The sequence below is a fragment of the Cynoglossus semilaevis genome, chromosome 15 (genome assembly GCF_000523025.1).
Source record: "Cynoglossus semilaevis isolate Cse_v1.0 chromosome 15, Cse_v1.0, whole genome shotgun sequence".
NCBI classification, from domain to species: Eukaryota; Metazoa; Chordata; class Actinopteri; order Pleuronectiformes; family Cynoglossidae; genus Cynoglossus; species Cynoglossus semilaevis.
Window position 1 is genome coordinate 1,648,459 of NC_024321.1, and position 22,849 is coordinate 1,671,307.

At 40.0% G+C, this 22,849-nt stretch overlaps 2 protein-coding genes and 1 long non-coding RNA gene across 8 annotated transcripts in view; 2 read left to right on the forward strand and 1 right to left on the reverse strand.

The window, feature by feature from the left end:
- The window catches only part of elf1 (E74-like ETS transcription factor 1), an 11,545-nt gene extending 481 nt beyond the window's left edge, over window positions 1-11,064 (forward strand). Inside the window, exons 2-10 of one of the 2 annotated variants that reach the window (XR_522697.3) lie at window positions 721-1,025; window positions 3,921-4,095; window positions 4,228-4,332; window positions 4,827-4,988; window positions 5,083-5,166; window positions 6,508-6,700; window positions 7,659-8,024; window positions 8,811-9,661; window positions 9,695-11,064. Coding sequence is in view for 1 of the 2 variants with exons in the window: in XM_008326484.3 (XP_008324706.1) it covers window positions 954-1,025; window positions 3,921-4,095; window positions 4,228-4,332; window positions 4,827-4,988; window positions 5,083-5,166; window positions 6,508-6,700; window positions 7,659-8,024; window positions 8,811-9,609 (1,956 nt within the window). In the remaining variant the exon portion in view is untranslated. The other variant, XM_008326484.3, reaches the window with a different exon arrangement.
- A 1,913-nt stretch (window positions 11,065-12,977) lies between these two features.
- LOC107989568 (uncharacterized) overlaps window positions 12,978-22,849 on the forward strand; it is a 31,860-nt gene continuing 21,988 nt past the window's right edge. For 3 of the 4 annotated variants that reach the window (XR_003052009.1, XR_003052010.1, XR_001761147.2), the window contains exon 1: window positions 14,739-15,054. This is a non-coding gene — a long non-coding RNA (uncharacterized LOC107989568). Of the gene's footprint in view, window positions 14,623-14,738; window positions 15,055-22,849 lie in introns of those variants that run through there. The other variant, XR_003052008.1, reaches the window with a different exon arrangement.
- The window catches only part of tnmd (tenomodulin), a 35,226-nt gene continuing 32,891 nt past the window's right edge, over window positions 20,515-22,849 (reverse strand). For both annotated transcript variants that reach the window (XM_025063262.1, XM_008326486.3), the window contains one exon: window positions 20,515-20,864. In XM_025063262.1, the coding sequence (XP_024919030.1) occupies window positions 20,655-20,864 (210 nt within the window). In that variant the 3' untranslated portion in view covers window positions 20,515-20,654. The remainder of the gene's footprint in view (window positions 20,865-22,849) is intronic.

The window sequence follows — 22,849 nt, forward strand, 5'->3', positions numbered from 1 at the left end:
AGCAGGGGGGGGGGGGGGGGGGGGGTGAGGAGCAGGTAGATGGAGCTTTCGTGTACTTTAAAGTCATACATAAAGGCTAAAATGCTAAAATCCTTTTATCATTTTCTATCTACGCCATCTATTGGGAAACATGGGTATTGCAGGGAGAAGACAGAAGTAAAATGATAATAGAAATTAAATTATATGATTTGGAAAGGTTTGGCGGGCCGCGTCAAAAAGCCGAATGGGCCGCATCCGGGCCCCGGGCCGTAGTTTGCCCGCGCGTGGATTGGATATAACCGACCTGGTCTTTGGTGCATTTTACTAATGTTAATTCCAATGATGTTGAAGGGATGTTTGAAACAAAAATAATGTTCAATAATAACAAAAATCACCTCCCCGATCATGGCCTAAGTGACTTAAGAGATTTCAACTCAATTTGAAATGAGGTCTCGGTATTTAACCTCAAAGGGTTCAAGCCGATTCAACTAGATGGAAATTTCAACTTGACAATATGAATGCTACTTGAAATTCTGTCTCGCTCTGACAGGAGACTAATAATTATGATTAATATTAATGGTGCCTTCACAGATCTGACACCATACCAGTACCGCAGATGCCGGTTTTGGAACTTGTGTTGTTCTTTGACGTTGTTAATAATGATAAGGTAAAGGCCTCCAATCTTGCTGCTGCTCATCTAACCCTCGGCTCCTCTCCCCTCCGTTTGTGGCTCCGTCTCAGGTGTAGATGTTCAGAGGACCCAGCCTCAGGATCAGCGAGGGACAAGGCGGCCTGAACTCTTCTGAAACCTGGCTCTCGTTCTCTCTCTGAGCTCTGACCGTCCTGATCAGACGACCAGAGCACGGAAGAAGACCCCAGTCTGGTGAAGTGGAGTCCCGAGTGTGCGTGCGTGTGGAGACAGCGAAAGAGGGAGCAAGAGGAGTCCGAGCTGGGACCCACTAAACCCCAGCGCCATGACTACGGCGGTGCAGCCCACGGAACTGGTGTTCGAGTTTGCGAGCAATGGGATGGATGAAATAAACCAGGTAGGCCACAAGTCACACTGAAGAAGTTTCATCTTTATAAACTTTTTTATTAGTCTTATTCTTATTATTGAACTGTCTAATTGTGTGTCTATTGAAATATTTATTTATTTCTTCATTTATATTTGAACAGCGTAAAAAAGTGAAGAAAACCAATGTTATGCATTGGATGAATTTTTTAAAAAATTTTTTTTCTCAGTGAGTTACATTACGATGTTAAAAAAAAATTACGATGCGCACAAGACGTGATGAGATATTGTAAAGGTTGCGTGTGCCTGTGTGCGTGGTTGGCTGTGGGTGTCCTTTTATTTAACTGCATTATGCAACGCTCCGGGTTCCAGTGAACCCAGGCTCTGCAGCAGAAGCAGCAGTTGTTTCAGGCTCAACCTGTACGACCAGTTCCATTCCTATTGTCACTGATCATTTTTTTTTTCTCCCTGCTCCTTAATTCTCCCTCCGCTTCCTCTGTTGTTTCACTGTGCACCCACTCTACCTGTTCTACCTGCACCTCCAACGGCGCAGTCGACATTTTCTCTCTGCGTGAGTCCATCCATGTGTTAAAATATGTAATCTGAATTATTTAACTCATCAATGGAAATTATAAAATAAAATATCTCCTTAAAGCAAAATCTGACAAACACTTATTATAATAAAGTCAACTTTGTTACTGATTGTTGCAGTAACTGGTTCTTTCTTAACACTGTAAGCAGACCAGCGAAGTGGGCGCTGCTACACCACACATAACCACAAGGTGGTAGACCTTTTCCAGGGCCGCGCATGGAAGGGGAGGGGACACGCACTCACTTGGAGCACATGTGCCTGCTCCTTTATCTGTGTATGAATAGAGAGCGTGATCGGAGCGAGTGAAGGGACACTCGGCTGCACTGACTGCTCTGCTCTGCTCTGCCCTTTGCTCACAACAGATCATTATCTGAGCCCAGAGACCAACAGGCCATGTATAGACTCAGTCAGGGAGACTTGGTGTCCAGATAGGAACTGAGCTGCCTTTAGTTTATGTCAGTGTCACAATCTGTGCTAAAAACAGAGCGTTAGGACTGCATTTCTCTGAAAATCTTTTGTTTCTCCGATCTGGGGTTTTGTTTTATCTCCTAAGGAAACCATGGGGTGCTCCTCGTCATCTTCACAGTCTGTTGATCAAGAGAAAAGACCAGGAGTGAAACCAGAGGGGACCAACGGAGAGGTACCAGGTAAGATTAGAGCATTGTTCAACTGTTCATTATTCTTGACTGTTTAGGAATATTCACACTTTTATGTGTACTTAGTACTGTAGTAGTACAGCCTCAGAAGTTGCTGTAACTTTCTGAATCAGTTCTCAGGGAGTGTGAGTGCAGCGGGAGGACTCCTCTGGTACACTGTGTGCTTTTCCACTCACTGACTGCTGCACAGAACATTGAGCTAATTTTCTGAACACCAAATGAGGCCATTAAATGAGGCTTAATTATATGATCTATTTTATCTGCTGTGGTTTAAAAAAAACTTCACAGAGACTGGTTTTGCAGAGACAGAATGCAGCTGTTAAGAAAGTTAGGCTTGATAGTCAGCTGGAATGGCCTAAAGGTCAATTTGCAACCTGAGGTGGTGAGATGTGACCAGACCTGTTTGCTGTCATGTCACATTACTTAAACCAAAGGTGTGTGTGTGTGTGTGTTTTGCTCAGGCTCCCACTATGGCTCCAACAACCCTCTTTGTAGAACATGGTTATGTCATCCACAGCTGCATGAACAGTATGTTCTGAAACCACCAACCCCTCCTCTTCCACATACATGCACACATGCATACAGTACATACATGATATCTGCATCGACACGTTTCTTGGTCCATGTTCTTTCTCTGGATCCAGTTCAGTAAGTGTGCTAAACTGGATTGTTTGTTAACCAATGTGTCCATCTAACATCAGAGCAACAAACAGCACAAACATTCTTGAGTTTTGACATGGAACAGAAGTTTGTTTGTTTCAAAAATGACAATAGAAAAGTTCCTGTTCAGAATACAGACAGGCACAGGGAAAAAACATTGTCTTAATTGATATATATTTGAATAGATTTTTCCCAATTAATTAGAGAGCAATGGAACATTAAAATCAACATTTTGTTTTAGCACAGGAGTTTGTCCTGTCAGCATACACGCCAACAGTTTTGTTAAAACAAACCAACTGGGTGCCATGCCGTGGTCCCTTCCTCCCTTTCTTCCGCTCCTGCCCAGCTATGCCACTGTTTAGACTATGGTCCCTATCAGGTTTGGCTGTTGGAGCGTGTCAGACATGTCTGGAGCAGCTGCAGCATCTGCCTCATTTCAGACATAACATTTTATACACGTTATACTCGAGACTTTATCATCAAGACCGACTGAAGGTTAGAGTGATTTAAAAGTTCTTCACAGTGAGATTTAAAACATAGTTTTTTGTTTTTTTTTCTGAAGCCTAACACTTCAGGCTTTGGTGCAGTGAGAGAGGTCATCTGGTCAGACTGTCACATTCCCTTCCACCCATTACTCTCAACTCTGTTCACTTCTTCTGACAGAAACATTATATCAGAAAACTGCGGTGTCTAAACTTGTCCTGTTCAGCTGACTGACTCTCTCTATCCCCATATGACTCGGTCTAATAACATTTATTACAATGAAAGCCGAAAGTCATTTTTTCCTGCTAAAAGTGTCATGGTTAAAAGAGGTCGTTTGCCGCCATCTACTGGTGGTGAGTTGGCAGTAGGTGGTAAAACCGTTTGAAAACATGAAACAAAAACTAATGAAGGCTAATGGAAGAAGTCGAATTTATATGATAGAAATATTAGCACTGTCAATATTGTTCTTCTGTGCTTTTTGGTACCTTTAAGTTAAACTAATTCACTTTTGCATTAATACTTTGCATTAATCTTTCAGCTGGATGACCCGTCAGTTTTTCCAGCAGTCATCGTGGAGCAGGTTCCTGCCACTGATTTGCTGCAGGTATACTCTGGACTGGAGTCTGATGAAGTGTCTAATGGAATTATCGTGGACACCAGTCACCACGTGGTGGAGGAACCCTCCATCATGGTGGGAGGAGTTGACCTCGCAGGTAACGAACAGATTCGAGTCGATTAAAACGAACGATGAACTTACCGATTTCTTACAGATGAATACGTTTTCTTCTCTGTAAAAAATTCCGTGAGATTGTGTGACGATGACGTGGACTCTTGTGTTTGTGAAGAAACCACAGTTTCCGGAGCTGAGGACAGCATAGAGACGAGTGAAGCTGCTGCGGCTCTGCTCAACATGGAATCTCCGAACAACATTCTGGACGAGAAGAGAATGAGTGCGTTAAATTAAATTGTGTCCAAAATGATGCTTTCTGATGCAATGGGTAAACAAATGCTTGCCACAGTTATCCAGAAGTGGGTTGAAAGTATCAGGTTCCTGACAGAATAAAAAAAAAAAAAACAAGCCAAATCTTTAGAGGAACAAGAAGCCTCACAAAAAGTTGGCACTTGACAGGCTAGGTTTGTGTAAATGTAGCTAAGTAAAGCTAAACATCAACTGTAACGTGGACACCTATTAGCTGAAAATATCCTTTTGTTTTGCTATTAAAAAAAAACCTTGGAGTTGATTCAACTTTTAGCATAAGGTCAGACAAAAGGCTTTGCTAACAGCTAAAGGCTAACAAAAAAACAACAACAAAATGTGAGCAAAAAATCCCCCCCCCCCAAAATAGCTTAAAAATACCCTTGGAAAGCCAAACATGATTTAAGATACCCTAATAAATTCGTCAAAATGCAGTTGAATGAATGCTTTCCCGTATCTGTTGTTCAGTTCACGCCTATAGCACTCTGCTGGAGTCGGACCTGAACTACGCCCCCCTGAGGCCAGATCAGATGGATAGCAGTGCTCTGGACATGTCTCTGGATGAGGACACGTCCTCCATTGACGATGTTCCTCCAAAGTGTCCACTGAAGCCCCAGAAGAAGAATAAAGGTTTAGCAGAACATGTGTTTTTTGTTCCTGTCACTGATCTTAATTTCACTGCTTCCTGTTCTAACCCACTTCCTGTTCCTGCTTTCATTGTCAGTGCGTAAACCGAGAGTGGCTCGTTCCTGCTCCCCCATCACCACTCCAAATCTGCCACTAAAGAAGAAAAGCAAAGAGGGTAAAGGTCAGTGTCGTTGGGGACAAGATGATGAACATCTTTTGTTTGTTGTTTCTTCTGATGGAGCTAATAAAACCATCCAAATCTAACCTTTCACCAGTTTTTAAAATGTATCTTAACTGTTTTTTGGCTAACATTTAGCTATGTTAGATATAATTTAATTGTTTGCTACTTCAGGATATATTTTTGCTATTTATGTCTGCAATAGTTTTGACCAACAAGCGGAACTCCCGAGGGTTCTTTCTTTCTTTCTTTCTTTCTTTCTTTCTATCCATCTATCCATCCATCCATCCATCCATCCATCTATCCATCTATCCATTCATCCATCCATCTATCTATCTATCCATCCACCTATCTATCTATAGCTGGATAGCTAGCTAGCCATCTACCTACCTAGCAATCTAACTAGCTAATCTAACCTATCTAACCTATCCATCTATCTATCGATCTATCTATCTATCTATCTATCTATCTATCTATCTGTCTATCTATCTATTTATCTATCTATTTATCTATCTATCTATCTATCTATCTGTCTATCTATCTATTTATCTATCTATCTATCTATCTATCTTTATATCTAGCTAGCTAGCTAGCCACCTACCTAGCTAACTAGTTAGTCTTTCTTTCTTTCTTACTTTCTATCTATCAATTTATTGATATATCAAAATATCTAGCTAAATACCTTCATCGCTAGCTTGCTAGCCACCTACCTACCTAGCTATCTAGCTAATCTATCTATCTAATAATAATCTAATGTAAAATTGTGTGTCTTTTGTTACACTATACACCTTGATACTATTTTCATCTTGGGTTTTTCCTAATTTAATTTTACATTTGACCTCAAACCTTTTCAGTCCAGTAGTTATCCTCCGAGTGCTGCTGCTGCCGCTGCTGCTGCTGCTGCTGCTGCGGAGTTTCTCAGAGAAACAGAAATGATTACAGGCTGCAGGGCAAAGAACGCTGCTCAGGTCCTATTGTTCACAGCACTGTGACACAGACAGGAGGGTGGAGACACCAAGGCTGTGTTGCACAGATATACATCACTTTGTCACCGTGACTGCTGGGACTGGTTCTGTTTTTAACCACTTCTGGCCTCCGTGTCTCACAAATGAGATGCATCCACTCCCGAGCTCAGGATAATGAATTTACCAGCTGCAGCCACACACACTTCCCACCTGTGGTTACAGAGAGAACGTATTTGTCGTGCCCTGAATTAAGCCCCGAACTATTGTTGGACACTTAAAATTAAAACAAGTGGTAGACGTCGGGTGTGCAGCTACCAGGCCTCACTGCGAATGAGGATGACAACCTGAATTGTTGTCTTCTCCTTTCGCCTGTGTGCAGGAAACACCATCTACCTTTGGGAGTTCCTGCTGGCTCTCCTGCAGGACAAGAACACTTGTCCCAAATACATCAAGTGGACACAGCGAGAGAAGGGAATCTTTAAACTGGTGGACTCCAAAGCTGTCTCCAAGCTGTGGGGGAAACACAAGAACAAGCCTGACATGAACTATGAGACCATGGGGAGAGCACTCAGGTGAGGAGAACCTGGAGATGAAGGAGGAGGGCAAGGAGCAAGGCTCGGGGTTTTTAAATTTATTTATTTTTTCACTTTTTTTTTAAAAGGGGGAATACACATTACAACACATACATTTTTTTTTCACGAACAAAACTTTGGATTTTCCATGTTCCTGTTTTTCCGTGTTTCGGCTGTTTTTTATGTTCTCTCTGTTTTTTGTTTACATTAAGAAATATATTTTTTCTTTTTTTTTTTTTTGCCGTCCAGCTGCTATTTAGCCATATTTGAAACACTTCCGTAATTTCTGGACTATAAGTCGCTATTTTTTTGCACACACCTTAAACCGCTAATTTATGGATTTTTACGGGCTAACGAAGTTCATACCGCTAGTGACCAATGACTTTTCTGGTCGGCTCCTGTGTGTTATACTAGTGGCGTATGTCTGTCTGTGATTGGCCGTGTGCCTATATATGCGTGAGTTGGTTATACAGGATCTGTCAAAACTCTGGCTGATAATAAAGACCCCGACTTCTCTGTTTCTGTTTACCTCTGCTGCGGACGAGCGCAAAGTGAAGAGAGTTAGCCTCGAAGCTAATGTTAGCTTCAACCCTAGAGCAGATCACTAAGTCTCCCCTGTGCATTCCAACTACGGATTTGGGCGCCGAAGCAGGAAAGAGCTAACATGTAGCTAGCCGTGTTACGGGCACTGTTCGGAAAAATACATTTATTTAATTAAAAGTTAAAAAAAATCTTTCTGTGTAAATATCCCATGTTACAACGTGGACATCTGCGGCTTATAGAGACGCGTGGCCTATATATGTACAATTATTTTTAAATGTAATGGGCTTATATTCAGGTGCGCTCAATAGTCCGGGAATTGCGGTAACCATTTGATGAATCTCATAAATAATTGAACTCCTGGTCTGATTTTTCAAATATTCAGGACTTGTCATCATCCTTGTCTTTTCTTCTGCAGGTACTACTATCAAAGAGGGATCCTGGCTAAGGTGGAGGGCCAGCGGCTGGTCTATCAGTTCAAGGAGATGCCTGCCGATCTGGTGGTGATCGAGGACGAGGACATGAACAGCGAGGCCAACGCTGGCTACGGCAACCAGAGATCCACCAACGGCAGGTCCGTGGTTCGAGGAGGTTCCAAAGGTCACAGCAGAAGTCAGAACCAGCAGCACGTGAAGCAGATGAAGAAGGAGCCTCAAGATGAATACTTGTACCAGGAGGAGGCATCTGGAGGACATGCTGGACTGGGTGGACACAGTGCACAGCTCCTGCAGTCTGTCCAGGTCTTTCAGTCTCATCAGGGCTCGGGGGCTCAAGAAGTTATGAGGTAAAAACGTCAAAGTCACTTTAGCCACATGCGGTTCGTGTTTACCTGCTTGATGTGAACCTTTGGTTCTTTTTTATCTTTAAAAGTATTTATCTCATATTTGCTGTTTTTTTTGGCCATTAGTATTTAATCTGTGCTCATTTGAACAAATATCCAGCCATTTGTTTTGTGAAGATATTTCTCAAATTTCTAATGTTGTGTTTTGCTCTGTTTTTTTAAGGATTTACTGTCAGAACAAAACATGTGTAACATTTTAAACCGATTACCTTATTTTCTGGACTATAAGTCGCACCTTTTTTCATCCTTGGACTGGGTTTGCGACTTATATGTCAAAATATATGCTTCACATGTTTGTTATTTTCACACCGCCAGCCACTAGAGGGCACTCTAGGCTTGTGTACCAATATCTGCTACTCCTGTACCACTGAAAATGTTCGTTATTTTCACACTCGCAAGCACTAGAGGGCACTGCTGCAACTTGTATACATGTTCTTTTCTTCTTCATTATGCATTTTTGGCGAACCTTACTTACATACTCGCGACTTATAGTTTGGAAAATACGGTAGTACAAAATTGCCATTCAATAACCTGGGTATTATTAAAGATTTAAAAAAAAAACAAGAGCACCACAACAGTCAAGCGAATGAGCTAACAAGGAAATCACTGCACCCTTGACACGTACGGAAATGATGAAAGCCATCACACTTTAGGAATTTCCGAAATTTTGCCGAAGAACTCATTCAAATGTCATCTGAACTTCCATTCTTGTTTTTCGTATCTCCTCAGGAGCATCGCCGCTCCCGTATCGCTGCCCATGGTCCTGGCGACCTCTGGGTCGCTTCAGTCGGTCCCTCTCACCACCGTTCTGTCCAACGGGAGCTCCGCTCATTCATCTCCACCCAGAGTTATCCTGCACGCCATGCCGTCCAACGGGGGAACCTCTAAAGATGTTCTCACCATCCAAACATCTCCTCTGGTAACCGGTGCTTCCTGTCTGGAGGACGGTCTTCCACAGCAGCTCCTGGTCACCGGTCTGAGCTCCTCCGCTGTCTCGTCCTCCTCCACATCGTGCACCTCTCCTTCAGGAGTCAATTGCATCAATGGCCTCCCACGTTTGGTTACCATCAACACCAGCGGGGGGCAGACGATGGTGGCGCAGCAGCCCGGCACCGTCATCGCCACCGTCCTCAAATCCAGCGAGCTCTCCGGGCTTCACGTCAAGGACGAGATGCTGGACGCCTGCTACTTCCACTCGATGGTGAACGGAGATCCGTCCCTGGTCGCGCACACCTTCGACAAAGAGACGATGGAGGCCGGGGAGGCGGAGCTTCAGTACAGGACGGTGATTATTGACGCCAATGGGAGCCTGAGCCACGAGTTGGCATCCGAAACCCTGGTGAATGGACATCAGTCGCAGAGCAGGAGCCCCAGTGAGGGCCTGACTCCCGTAGAGGAGCTGGAGGTGCGAGGAGAGATATCTCTGCAGCAACAGGAGCAGCAAATGAAAGACCTGCATGAGCTGCCGCTCTCCGTCCAACTGCCCGCAAACTTTATCCAGATAAAGACGGAGCCCGCGGAAGCTTAATTTCTGCCGGACTACAGCTGAACTTACACTGAAGCAAAAAAAAACAACAAAAAAACAAACCCCATACCCGCCTACAAAAAAAACCAAACAAAAAACAAACCCCATACAAAAAAAAACCAAACAAACAAAAAAAACCATAAAAAATTGTTCCGATAGAAAACTCGCTTAATACACTGTACCAAAAAAAAACCAAAAAAACGATAAGAAAATGTCAAGTCAAATTGCTGTCGTCAGTTGTTTGAGTTTTTGAGTCTGTTGTTCCGCCACTAAATTGGACACGTAAGGTTTTACGATCGAACCTTGAGAATTGTTATAAAAAAAAAAAAAAAAAGGTAAATAAAATGAAACAAAATTTAGGTTTATAAAATATACTGAGTATTTTTTTTCTTTTTTTTTTTAACCTAAAATTTGACTGGAGAGAATTTGGACTTCAAATTTTTTTTTTTTCGTAGATGTTTATTTTTTTACAACTCAGCCCGGTCAGTTTGACCTCAGGATATTTTTTTTATTATTATTGTTTACTCACAATTTTTTTGTGACATAAATATGATCATTTTTTTTTTTCCATTTTTGCCATTGATATTTTTGGATTATAATCTATGGACTTGAACAGCAGAACAGACCAAAAACAGGAAAACAGCCATCAGATTAACAGCAGAGACTCGAGTCTTCTACCAAACGTCTTCTACCAAACGTCTTCTACCAAACGTGCCACTTCATTATTTTTGACGTTTCCGTCGAGTTTCGTTCCTTCCTTGAATCTCACTGGACTTTGAATGTTGCGAAGGGAAGCTCACCACGGGAACGCGTGAGGACTCGATGCTAAACGGTGCCATGAAATCCAACAACTTTGAGATTAAGCAAAACTGTTTCTCAAGAAGAATCCAGACGTCTCAGAGCTACGGTGAGGAGCACCTTAACAGATGTTTCCAGAAAATGGAGGTGAAAATTAAGAAAAAAAGAATGAACGTAAAAGGCTTTTTCAGATATTTAAAAGCTTTTTATTAATGAATTATTTTGATAAAAACAAACCAAAAAAAAAAAAATCTACATTTCTCTCTATTACTGCTGGCCTGTTAAACACTGTGTTACTGTTGAATGGCATTTGCTGTCCATCGGGTACAGTTTCAACAGAACCGGTTGAAGAGACTGAAGAGAGGCCGCGGCACAAACACACAAGAAATCAAAGACAGACTGTATATAATAAATAAAGCCCTGGAACTGGCTACACTGGGAATTATTATAGAAATATATATATATAGATTTGTTTTTTTTTCTCCATACTGTTGAATATCAGCAATATATTTTCACGGGAAATTCATGGTTCGAGCCGTTTGTTTCTGCTCTAAATAGGAGAGGCAAATTAAAAAAAAAAAAAAAATCGCGATACAGTTTTGAAAAAATGCATGAGAGAGAGAGAGTAAAAAAAAAAAAAAAAGAGGCAGATTAGGTGAATTCATAGTCACTGAAGTCACTCGTCATCTCTCCATGGACTTGAGACTGAGATCCCCCCACGCTCCCCCCCGTGTTATCGTCTGTTTCTCTAAATAGAAAAAAAATATTTTTTATTAAAAATACATCTTATACAAGAGAAGAACTGAAGGTAGTGAAACAGATGGGGGGAAAAAAAAAAAAAAAGAAAGACGATCTACTGAATTTTACCATCACATATTTAGACTCCGTAAAGCAATGGATCTACTTCTGTCCATTTCTTCGATGCAGTTCCTCGCGATGCTTCACACGCTCGGTTTTAAAATGCTGTTTATATGAATTCTATACATAAAAAGTATATTTAGAAATGAGATCCTTTTTTTAAGGCCACAGCAAAGTTATTTATTTTCTGAATCCCCAAAATACTGTGTAAAAAGCCGCGTTTGTTTTTTCTATTTTCATGTATTAAAATAATGAGGGAACAGATACATATTATGAGTTCATGGAGCAGTTATTCTCCAAAGTTTTGGGGCTTTGTACAGAATCCTGAGGTTCATCTTTTTTTTTTTCTGTCTTTTTTTCTTGTCCGGCTGTGCAGCTTCTTCACTAAATTTATACCTGTACCTTTGTATCTTTGTATTTCCTCCTGTCAGTGGACACACCGTCTCTACTTTTCTCCGCCAGGTAAAAAAAAAAAAAAAAAAATGCACTCATCTCATTTTAGCTGTATTTATCAGTTTATTATTTCGTGATTGTAATTACATCATCAAAAAAATCATCCTATTTACCTCTGACCTCTTTGTCTATATTCGCGTTTTCCTTCAAGCTTCAAGCACTGAAAACTTTACGAAAACACAAATCGTACCTGATTCAGAGACGACCTCCCGAAACCTGTTTACCACCGCGGCGTCATATTTGTAGTCGCGTGAAATAATTAAAAGGTTTTGGAGTAGTTTTGTAAATCCAGTAGAAAGTTAATAAAAGCCCGTATTGTGGCGTTTATTGTAGCTGTGGATGTTCACTATATTTCTTCTTATATTGCTACGTAGAAATATGTTTGCAACACAATTGGGGGGGAAAAAAGTCAAATATCCAGACATTAGTCGCATTTTTTTTTCATCCTTTGGCAGGGTTTCCAACTTTTACTCAGGTGCGACTTATATATTAAAGAAATATATAATTTCACGTTTGTTATTTTCACACTGAACACCACTAGAGGGCACTCTAGCTGCGACTTATACTCCGGAGCGACCCAAAGTCCGGAAAATACAAAAATTAAAAAAGCCCTAGAAGCTAGTTGAGAAGTAGCTTGATACTCCAAAAATATATATTAAAAAATATATAATTTCACATTTGTTATTTTCACACTGACAGCCACTAGAGGGCACTCTAGCTGGCTGTTGCGACTTATACTCCAGAGCGACTTATAGTCCGGGAAATACGAAAATTAAAAAAGCCCTAGAAGCTAGTTGAGAAGTAGCTTGATACTCCAAAAATATATATTAAAAAATATATAATTTCACATTTGTTATTTTCACACTGACAGCCACTAGAGGGCACTCTAGCTGGCTGTTGCGACTTATACTCCTCAGCGACTTACTAAAGTCCGGAAAATACGAAAAAATTAAAAAAGCCCTAGAAGCTAGTTGAGAAGTAGCTTGATACTCCAAAAATATATATTAAAAAATATATAATTTCACATTTGTTATTTTCACACTGACAGCCACTAGAGGGCACTCTAGCTGGCTGTTGCGACTTATACTCCTCAGCGACTTATACATCAGGAAAATACGGTATATAATTTGGATAAGAATTTTCAAGTATCTCGGAGAGATGATCCCAGTACTAGCCTAAGTTTTCAACCAAATTAGTTACAAAAAAATATTTAGCTGGATATTTTACCGTAAAGATGTTTTGTTTCCAGCGTGTCATCAGAGTCAGATTGTGGAGTACAGTGTTTTCATCTCTTTTTTTTTTTTCTAGCTGAATCTCAAAATCCTTTTGTATTTGTAGCGTAGCTCAAGGTTGTTGTTTGTTTTGGTTTTTTTTTGTTTTTTTTAACGTGTCCTCTTGACTTCTGTCCTCTTGTCATTCTCCGGAGTCTGTGGACTCTGTCCTCTTGTCTCTCACTCTCTATCCCTTTCTGTTGTGGATGTCCGTGGCCTCACTGTTGGCAGCCCTGCTGTGGATTACAGTAAGTCATATTGATCCTGAACAGTCGCAACGGTAAAGTGCTGGTGTCTGCAGCGTGAGGTCATTTCACTCCGGTGAACTCTGCAGCCAGACATGAGGACAGACAGGGTATTGAACCACAGTGATAAATCAGCCAAAACTATGTTCATATATATGTGCTAATGGTGAAATATATATATATATTTATATATATTTATCAAAAATGATTCTGACAATCAGAACCGACACTGACCAAACCGCTTTGTTGATGTTCATATGCCGAGAAACCTGCTTTTTCTTTGAGCACTGCTGTGTGTGTGAAACATTCAGGAATGTCCGTTGCTCATGTTTTATACATTTTCTATACCAAAAAAAAATGTATAAAATATTTTTAAAGAAAACGAAAAAAAAAAGAAAAAGAAAACATGAATTAAAAACCCTCTCAATTCACTGAATCTCTGCTTTATTTTTTGTTTTTAACGTTTTGTCGAAGGTGAATTTCTTTTTGAAGAAGGTCAATAACGAAGGTAATGTCATTGCTTTTGTGTTGTGTTTTTTTTTTTGAGTACACAAAAATAGCCCAAATAGGGTTATTAAGTTACTCGTAATGGACGAGGAAAGCCAAAAAAAAATTGTATTTTTTTTTTAACTCAAAAGCTCATTTGAAATTGGTTGAAAATAGAATCCAAATAATACGGTTTGAATCGGAGTAAACACAATAAAAAAATAAGTCATATTTTTGAAAAGTAAAAGGTTGTAAAAAGGAACTGACTTTTTTTTTTACATATCCTGCAGACAGATTGTTGTGAAAAGGAACAAAGTTTGATGTTTCAGAGATGTTTTTTTTTTTTCTAAGAAAACAATGAGCCGACCGTCACTCGTATGATCCTTTGACACCGAGCACAGACGCACGGCAGGTAACGACGTTTTTTCTTTTCCTTGTAGTACTCTCTCTTCTCTGCTGCAGAACAGTTCCAGTTCCTCAGCCCCCTCTTCATTTGCAATCCAGTCTCACTCTCCTCTGCAAACTCACCCTTTTTCATCTCCCGTCTCCCTCATCTGTATTGAGGGTAAACTGCGTCAGCTGCTCCACACCCAGCATCCCACTCCCAATTCCTTTCACCCTTTTGGTTAGTACTGACCAACCACCCCACCTCCACACTGACAGTATTTGTTGTTATGGTGATGAGTTGATGGTTTGGAAAGTAAAACAGTTCAGATGTTTTTTTATAAAGCTGTAATTTCTAATTTCATGTTTCAGAATTACATTTTTAACTTGTGTCAAACTCAAGGTCCGGGGTCCAAATTTGGGCCCGCTGAGTCATTTTGTATGGCCTGCACTCTTACAGTTACAACTAACCCTTCTGTGAGCTCGGTCTGTTTCCTGTTCCTGCTGTCTGCTGTGGGGAGGTAATCAGTGTGATCACACTCACCTGTGTCTCTGTCATCACTCTCACTGGTGTCACCTGGTGTCACCTATCACTCTGTCCTTGTAGGGATCATTGATTTGTTCTGTTCCCGTGCATGTACCTCTCTCTCTATCACTCTGTCCTCGTAGGGATCATTGATTTGTTCTGTTCCCTGGCCCCCCGCATTTAGGTCCCGCCTGCTTCCTACCAAACGTAACACCGTCGAGAGGCGGCACTTTTTTTTTTTTTTTTTTTGCTGATGTGGCTCCCCTCCTCTGATTGGAAAATAAGTTTGACATCGCCCTGTTTTAACCGATCTGCGTCTGGGTCCTCCCTCCCTGGTGGTTTCAGTAGCTACGTAAACAAGCTCGTCTTGATCCGGATGGACTGGATAATGCTGGCAACATTGGAACAAAGATGACTTGACTTGAGGGTAAGTATTAAGTGTACCCTTAAGACTCTGCTGATGTTTTTATGTCCTGGATCAGGCATGGCCCAACCCGTGGCTCGGGGGGCCGCAAGTGGCTCTTTGCCTGGTTTCATGCGGCTCTGGTTGGCCACTCCTGTCCTAGACTGTGATGTTACCACTGTGCTAGCTTAGGTGAATGACATAAGTCGGGGGTGTCAAACATACAGTTCGGGGGGGCCGAAAGTAGCCCGCTAATGTGTTCCATCCGGCCCACACTTTTGAATAAAGAAATTACTTATTGTTATTTATAGTTAATTATGTTATGATTGTACTGGTCCGACCCACTTGATATCTAATCAGGCAGTATGTGGCCCATGAACCAAAATGAGTTTGACACCCCCAACATAGGTGCTTATGTATAATATATTAGTGTGGACGGAAAGGAAGTCGATAAAAAAGGTGTTGGGTCGCACGGTAGAAACAGAATTCCAAAATAAATAACTGTTGCCTTTAAATAAAATAATGGATTCAGGAAGAGGTTGGAGTACGGTAGTATGGGGGGGGGAGCCACCTAGTGTTGGGTGAGAGTATTGCATGTAGGAACAGCAATGTGAAGACACATTACTTAGATTCTGCCAAATAATCAAACATCTACTTAGTTGTCAAATCTGACATGTTATAACAAGGTTGTCAAACATGCGGCCCGCGGGCCAAAAGCAGTCCATTTGGGGAGTTCAATCCGGCCCGTTTGATTAATGTTGTACGTGAAAATGTTTTGTTTTTTTGTGATGTTTTGTCAAAATATATTTCATTTAATATGAATATTTCCTAATATACACGTTGTTAGTCGCGTTGACGTCGGCGGATACTAAATATGTCTCCAAAAACTCTGACAAAGTCGACGTTATACCCGATGTCCCCTTCAAAACAAGCTTTTTACTTTTCCGACACCGAATTCCCAAAAGCACGCCGATACACAATACGTTATTCTTAAAACACAAAGCATACAATCAACCCCTCCCCGGCCAACAGGAGGCGCTACAAACACGGGCACGATTGCGCTCAGAGCAAGGTTCCTCGGAGACTGGTTCTATTTTGTGAGTGGGCCTAAAGCTACTGACACGGAGCGGGTGTGTTTACTGCTGCCACTCACGGCGAGAGCAGCTGAAAAAACGACATCAGACATCAGAGAGCGTATGGCCGGTGGCAGGAACAGGAACAGAGGGGACTAGTTCTAACTGTCATGTCATCCGAGCGAGGAAGTGAGCTGAGGACAGTCAGCAGAGATGCCTGTCGTTTGTGTTTCAGTGTCAAGAAAGATGTGCAGTAGTACAGGGGTGTCAAACTCAAATTCACAGTGGGGCCAAAATGAATATTTATTGAAAAATGTACTGCAATTATGTAATGTCATTTTTTTCCCTCCCAGTTTTAGTTTGGCGTAAACATTGAATCTGGAACTTTAGTTTGGCGTAAACATTGAATCTGGAACAACCAAGGGTTAATATTATAAACACATGAGAAATTAAATCTGAAATAGGATATAATAATAATGATAAAATAATTATTCATAGGACAACAACAAAAAAAAAAAAAAATATATATGTGCTATAACATAGCGCATACATCGCTAATACTACAAATCCTGCCAGTATATAGTAGCTATATACTGGTGGGCCAACTGTAGTACACATTTGATATGATCTCGTGGGCCAAATATAATTACAGTGCGGGCCAGATTTGGCCCCCGGGCCTTAGTTTGACACATGTGTGATGTAAGAAATACACATGAGGTGTCAAATGTGTTAAAGAGTATCACAAGGGACATCCAAAAGTCTCTCGAAAATGTCATAGTCATGTCCACGTGTGAATATGTCGTAGTCGTATTTTATATTGATAGTGGACAAAAATGGTCATGTCCACGTGGGAATATGTCGTAGTCGTATTTTATATTGAGCGGCGGCTAAAATGAGACAAAATTGTCTTTCTTTGTAAACATGTCCAAAATGGGTTAAAATAAATATATTAGAGTCAGGCTTTCAAAATGGGGTCAACGTGTAAACGTAAAGTTTTTTTTTTTTTTCACCCAGGAATACCCAAACCCTGTGAAATGAAATAATAATTGTCAGTCACAGCAACAACAGGGCTGTAGAAGGAAGGACATCTGTCAAGGACAAACGTCTCCAGAACCTCATCTGTTGACTGTAGCTGAGCTGTATCGCCAGACCGAAAAAAAAACTTACACTTAAATCACCCAGCCAAAAATATATTATTTTTGCCAAAAAATAAAAAAAGAACCACCATTTCCGGTTTCACGTAAAATAATAAATACATGTATAAACAGTGTCTGTTTACCTCTGCTGCAGTTCGCTTAATTAAACACTAGGTAGCAGTGGTGAAACACGAGTCTGCGTCTAAACCCTTCCTCTAAATTTGTTCAGGTCATCGATACAAACACTGTGTGTACTCCGAGGCTGCAGTCACTCACGGATTCGTCGTATGAAAGTATATAAATAAATAGAAAACGACATATTATCTGTATGTTGTTATTGCTTATTCTCTGGCAGGAAAAAGCAAAACTGTTGATAAAATACATAAACTGTACATAAATATTCACGCAAACACAGGAAGAAAGATGGAAAAAAAGAGAGAAGATGTAATCAGGGAAATGCTAACTGTTAGCCAAACAACATTTCAGTTTTGAGTTCCCCAAAATACTACGTTATGGCTGGTTTTTTAGATTGTGTGCTGAATTTTCTTGAACCCTATCTACTTCTAATGTATATTGGCATTAATTTTTCTAACCTATTTTTCACCGAAATGCTATCTTATTGCTTTTTTAAAAAACAATGCTAGCCATGTTTTACCTGCACTCTAAGAAGAGTCAGACTTTTAGTGCAGAATTTAGAGTCTTCAGTCCTGAAAGTCACCAGTCCTTCCGCGACTAAAAACCGTTAAAGGTCAGACGAGTCATAATTAAAAATTCTCTCGAGAATTTCCAGATCATGGATCAGCGACCAGGGATCAGGCTGATGATCCCGCTGCTGGAACAGAACAGAGGTCAAAGACTCTGCTCTGCCTAGTTTTTAATGAATAAATAAATTGTTTATAAATAGGCTCTAGAACTTTGCGCCACTTTAGTCCAGACGACCTTGCTCCTCAGTCCTGTTTGCTGTGTATAAAATCGGAATAAAATCACTGACAGCGAAATAATCTGTTGGCGTTTCGATGGAGACAAAAACAGATTGGATCTGGAACCTGTTCCTGATATTTATGATTTTTATGGATTTTTTTCTAGAGCTTAAATACAGTCATAGAATTTTAACCAAAGTAAAATATAATATATAAAATATATTAAAATTGACCACTATTGGCCATATGGTTAAGAACTAGTGGCTAAAAACATTTTTTTTTAAATTTTGGAAAAATAAATTATTATTAGCTCCTAACCTAAATAACCGCCCAAAAATAATATTTAAATATATACATTATCACACAATAACTAACATGATTTTAGCATTATTTAAAATTTTACTCTTACTGAAAGTTTACGACATTGCCTTAACTTAGCTTAAACCAGTGGTTCTCAATTGAATTTCTGTCATGCCCCCCCTTGTGGACAGGAATGTTTTCACATCCCTCCTCCGACCCACACCCCCACGAATTGAAATACTACTGAGAACCCGATAACGTGTATATTTCTATCTGTACAAACCACTGTGCGAGTTGCTGCCCCCTAGTGACTGGAGGCTTGTTATCATTCAAGCATTACAGCAGTGTTGCCACATTCCATTAGAGGCCCCTCACGTCCCCCCCCTGGGACCTCCTCAAGGGGCCCCGCCCCACTATTTGAGAAGTACCGACTTAAACCGTGACGTATCTATTTTCTAATTTTAAGCTTCACGTTGTTTACCACTTAAATCGTTTGCTGTAAAATTTAAAAAAAAAAAACCCGTGTCTAAGGCAGAGGCACAGACACGTAGATCACATTCTTTTCAATAAACGCATAATAATTGGACTTGACGGAGAGGCAAGGACTAAGGAATGACTGATGTCAAATCTATTTTATGAACTTCTTCCAGCTGCCTGAGGCGTTTCAGTCTCGGCACACGTGTCAGTTCATTTGAAGTACATGTGTAATTATTGCATTTGTTAAATCACGTCAGTATTTTTATATTTTTTTTTTTCTTCCTTTTTTTTGTCGTTGCTCAGGGCCATTGACATTATTGATTTTAAGAACTAACAACACGAGCGCCGGCTAAAGTGCACATTTGAGCTTTTTCCATGAAATATTCACACAGACTGATTTGTCTGCGCCTGTTTTTACATTAAATCAAGTGTCCCCGCCGTATATATTCTCCGTCTCGCTGATTTTATTATCAGACTGAATCAACGTCCACACTGACGGAGCAGAAAGGGGGGGAAAACGTGCGCGCGGCTGTAAAAAACACTGTGTTCTCCATCTGCGGAGGGTCTGACGTTATTAAAACTAACAAACAAAGGCGGCTGATTGTTTTCCTGTCAAAATGATTAAGTTTATTAGAAAAAGGTTGCGATAATAAAACTCGTGACAAACGGAGAAAAAAAAGAAAGATGTGTCTTCCTTACTGACAAAATGAGTCAGAGCTAAAAACAGAATGCGTAAACAAACAATAATAAAAAAAAACAAAAAAAAGTTTCTGTCAAGAATATTAGATAAAAATAGCCCGGAGAAACATCATACTGTCCATAATTTAGTGTAAAAACAAATTAAAAGTGATAACCTTTCCAATAATGATATTTATTTAAACCGTTGTAGGAATTATTTTTTTAAAAAACAATCCTAATCTTTATTTCAAATGTATAATCTTTCAGAACTTTCAGAATTGTTTTACACGCAAATGGAATATACCGTTCAAATGTCAAATGTCCTAGATGGAGAAAGTTGATTTGCAGAAGCCTAGCCTAGCCTAGCTTAGCTTAGCTTAGCTATGCTAACGCTCAGGTTAGGATAAAGTACACAAAGGTCAAATTTTACAGGAGCATTAAAAACTAAAAAAAACTATACACTAAAAGTGTATATTTTCTGCTGCTTGTTTCTGTTGGCGTTACGATGTTTTGTCAGGGATTTTTGCTTTTTAACCCAAGGCTAAATTAAAAGCATCATTAGTGCTATTTAACTTCACACACGGTTTCGCAAAATGTGTTTAAGAACCGCTTTTTGACATGTTGACACGTGTTACTTTGCTATATTTATGTTCTTTCTGTAACAAGTAAAAACAGAAAGAAAACAGATTATTAGTTAAAGAATATTACTAAAAGACAAATTGGTTTACAGTGACAAAAAAAGAAAAAAAAAAAAGAAAAGAAATTGTAGCCATTTCCACAGTTTTCTACCAAAGATTTTTCAGTGGTTATTTGAACTGTTTACACAGACTGAAAGTCAGTGGACCAACTCTCAGAATGTGAGGCTAGTGGACTCTTTTTTTTTTTTTTTTTTTGGAATGTGAGGCTAGTGACTCTTTTTTTTTTTTTTTTTTTTTCTTCTTTCTATCAAAGGCGTTGTATTATTCACCGTTTGAAAAATAGACACACATAACCAGACTCGACCTCCTCAGCCCAACTTTCAGATGTTCCTCAAATGTTCCTCAGACCCGTCCCAGCATCCTGGCGATCCACCAGTTGCACGGCATGACGATCTGACAGATGACCCTCCCTCCCTGGTAGTAGTACGGCCACGGGTTGAATCCTCCCAGAGGCTCGTAGTAACGGCGGCAGTAGCGATAGCCGCGTTGACAGTACTGGCAGCAGTAACCGCGCTCGTCCAGACGGTTGTCCAGCTCGATTCCCACATCCCTCTGCAAAAAAAAGAAGCAGAACGGAGGAAGATGAATTAAAAAAATAACATCTACGCAGGGGGTCGAGGGAAGAGAAGAAAGAGAAAATCAAGTGAAAAAGGCAGACATCCCGCTTTAAAGGGAAAAGTAGGAAAAAAAAAAAAAGTGTGGGAGGAGATGAAAGAGAAAAGCAATGTGGTGAGGAAACAGAGTAAATGAGGAGAGAGAAGAGAAAAATGAGCACAGTAAAAAAAAAAAAAAAAAAAAAAATGGAAACAAGCCTTTAGAAAATGTGGACCTTATAAATCGATTACAAGCATCACAAAGTAAACGTAAAGGAGAAAACTGGAGGGAAGAGAGGAAAGGAAATGGATACGGAAGAAGGAAGGAGGAAGGAATGTAGAAAGAACAGAAATGGAGAACAACTAGGAAGCGATGGGTACAAAAAAGATCTTCTTCCTGTTCAAAAATGTGATATTTACGACTATAATTAGATCCTTCAATTCTCGAAATGAATAATCTGATGGGTCACTGTGCGGGGGCCAAAAAAAAAAAAAAAAAAAACAACAGGGAAAAACAGGAAAGTTGCGACAGAGAGGAAATGAGAGTAAAGAAAGAGTAGGAAATGTGGAAGGAACGGGAGAAAAATAAAAAAAGATGCAGATGAAGCAGAAGGGAAAATAGAAAGAAGATGGAATTTAAGAAAAGGAATCATGAAAAATACATTGGAGAAAAAAAAAATAAAAAAAACGACCGAACGAGAAATGAACACAAAGAACTATGAAGAAAATAGACAGGATTGAATGTAAAATAGATAAAACTATGAAAAAAAAAAAACATTAAAAGGAAACAAGTAGACAGGATTGAATGTAAAATAGATAATAAGATAATAAGAGCCAATCAGAAGAGAGTTTTCTTTTTTGCCCTGAGATCCTGCTGATTTCGGACCTAGCGTGGTGCCATTTTTTGAGTTAGAGCGCCTCCTAATGGAGTAAAAAGAAGTGTCGTAAAAAAAAAACTAAAATTTTAGCTTGAAAAATCTTTTCCTGTGTCGTTTTTTTTTAGTGATTTCCTTCTAACATTTAACCAAACATTTCTTAACCTAAATGTATTATTTTTAAGAATTTTTTTTTTTCTAAATTTAGTCAAACAAACAATGCAAGTAGCTAGCTCTGGGGTTATTTCCTGTTACAGCTGTGCTGGGTAAAAAAAAAGATAAATCAGAACTACAAGCAGCTCAGTTAAAATGAGGAATCACGAAAAAACTATTAGAGGAAAACAGGAAACAAGTAAACACGAGAAGAGGAAGATAAAAGAAAAACAGGAATGAATGAAAGAGATAAAAATAGTAGACAAAAAAAAAAAAATAGTAGTACATCCTGCCGATTTCTGACCTAGCCCAGTGCCGGTGCGTTTCGTAGAGCGCCTCCTAATGGAGTTAAGAGAAGTGTCACTTAAATTCTAGGCCTCGCTTTGCCTCGTTCGACCACATTTCAATCTTCTTTGCCTGTAAATGAATCCTCAGAGACGACTCCGCTCCGTGGGTTTAAATGGCTCTGTTTCTGCGCTGACACTAAACTCTCTGCAGGATTCCTGCAGTGACTCAGCTCCACTCAGCAGAGCAGAACAAAACACTTCCACTGCTGGGAATCTCGGGGAGTGTGTGGGAATTGTTTAAGAGGCCAGGACCCAGAGGAACTGACGGCTCAGTGCGTCTAACTTCCCTCCGCTGCTGCTCCACGTCAGCGAATCAGGGATTTTCTTCCATTTACTTTAGTGTTTAAGCCACTGTGGCCAATTACAGAGGTTTTACACTCATTCTATTTGTTTTTCGGCTGTTCTGTGATCACACACAATAATTCATACGACCAAAGCCGTAACTAAGATAAAAAAAAACCCCAAAAACTCGGCTTCTACAAAAGAGAAAATGTTCATAGACTTTATAAGAAAGGTGAATAATCCCTAGCAATGTTTTACCATCTCATGTCATTATTTTAGCCTTTCCT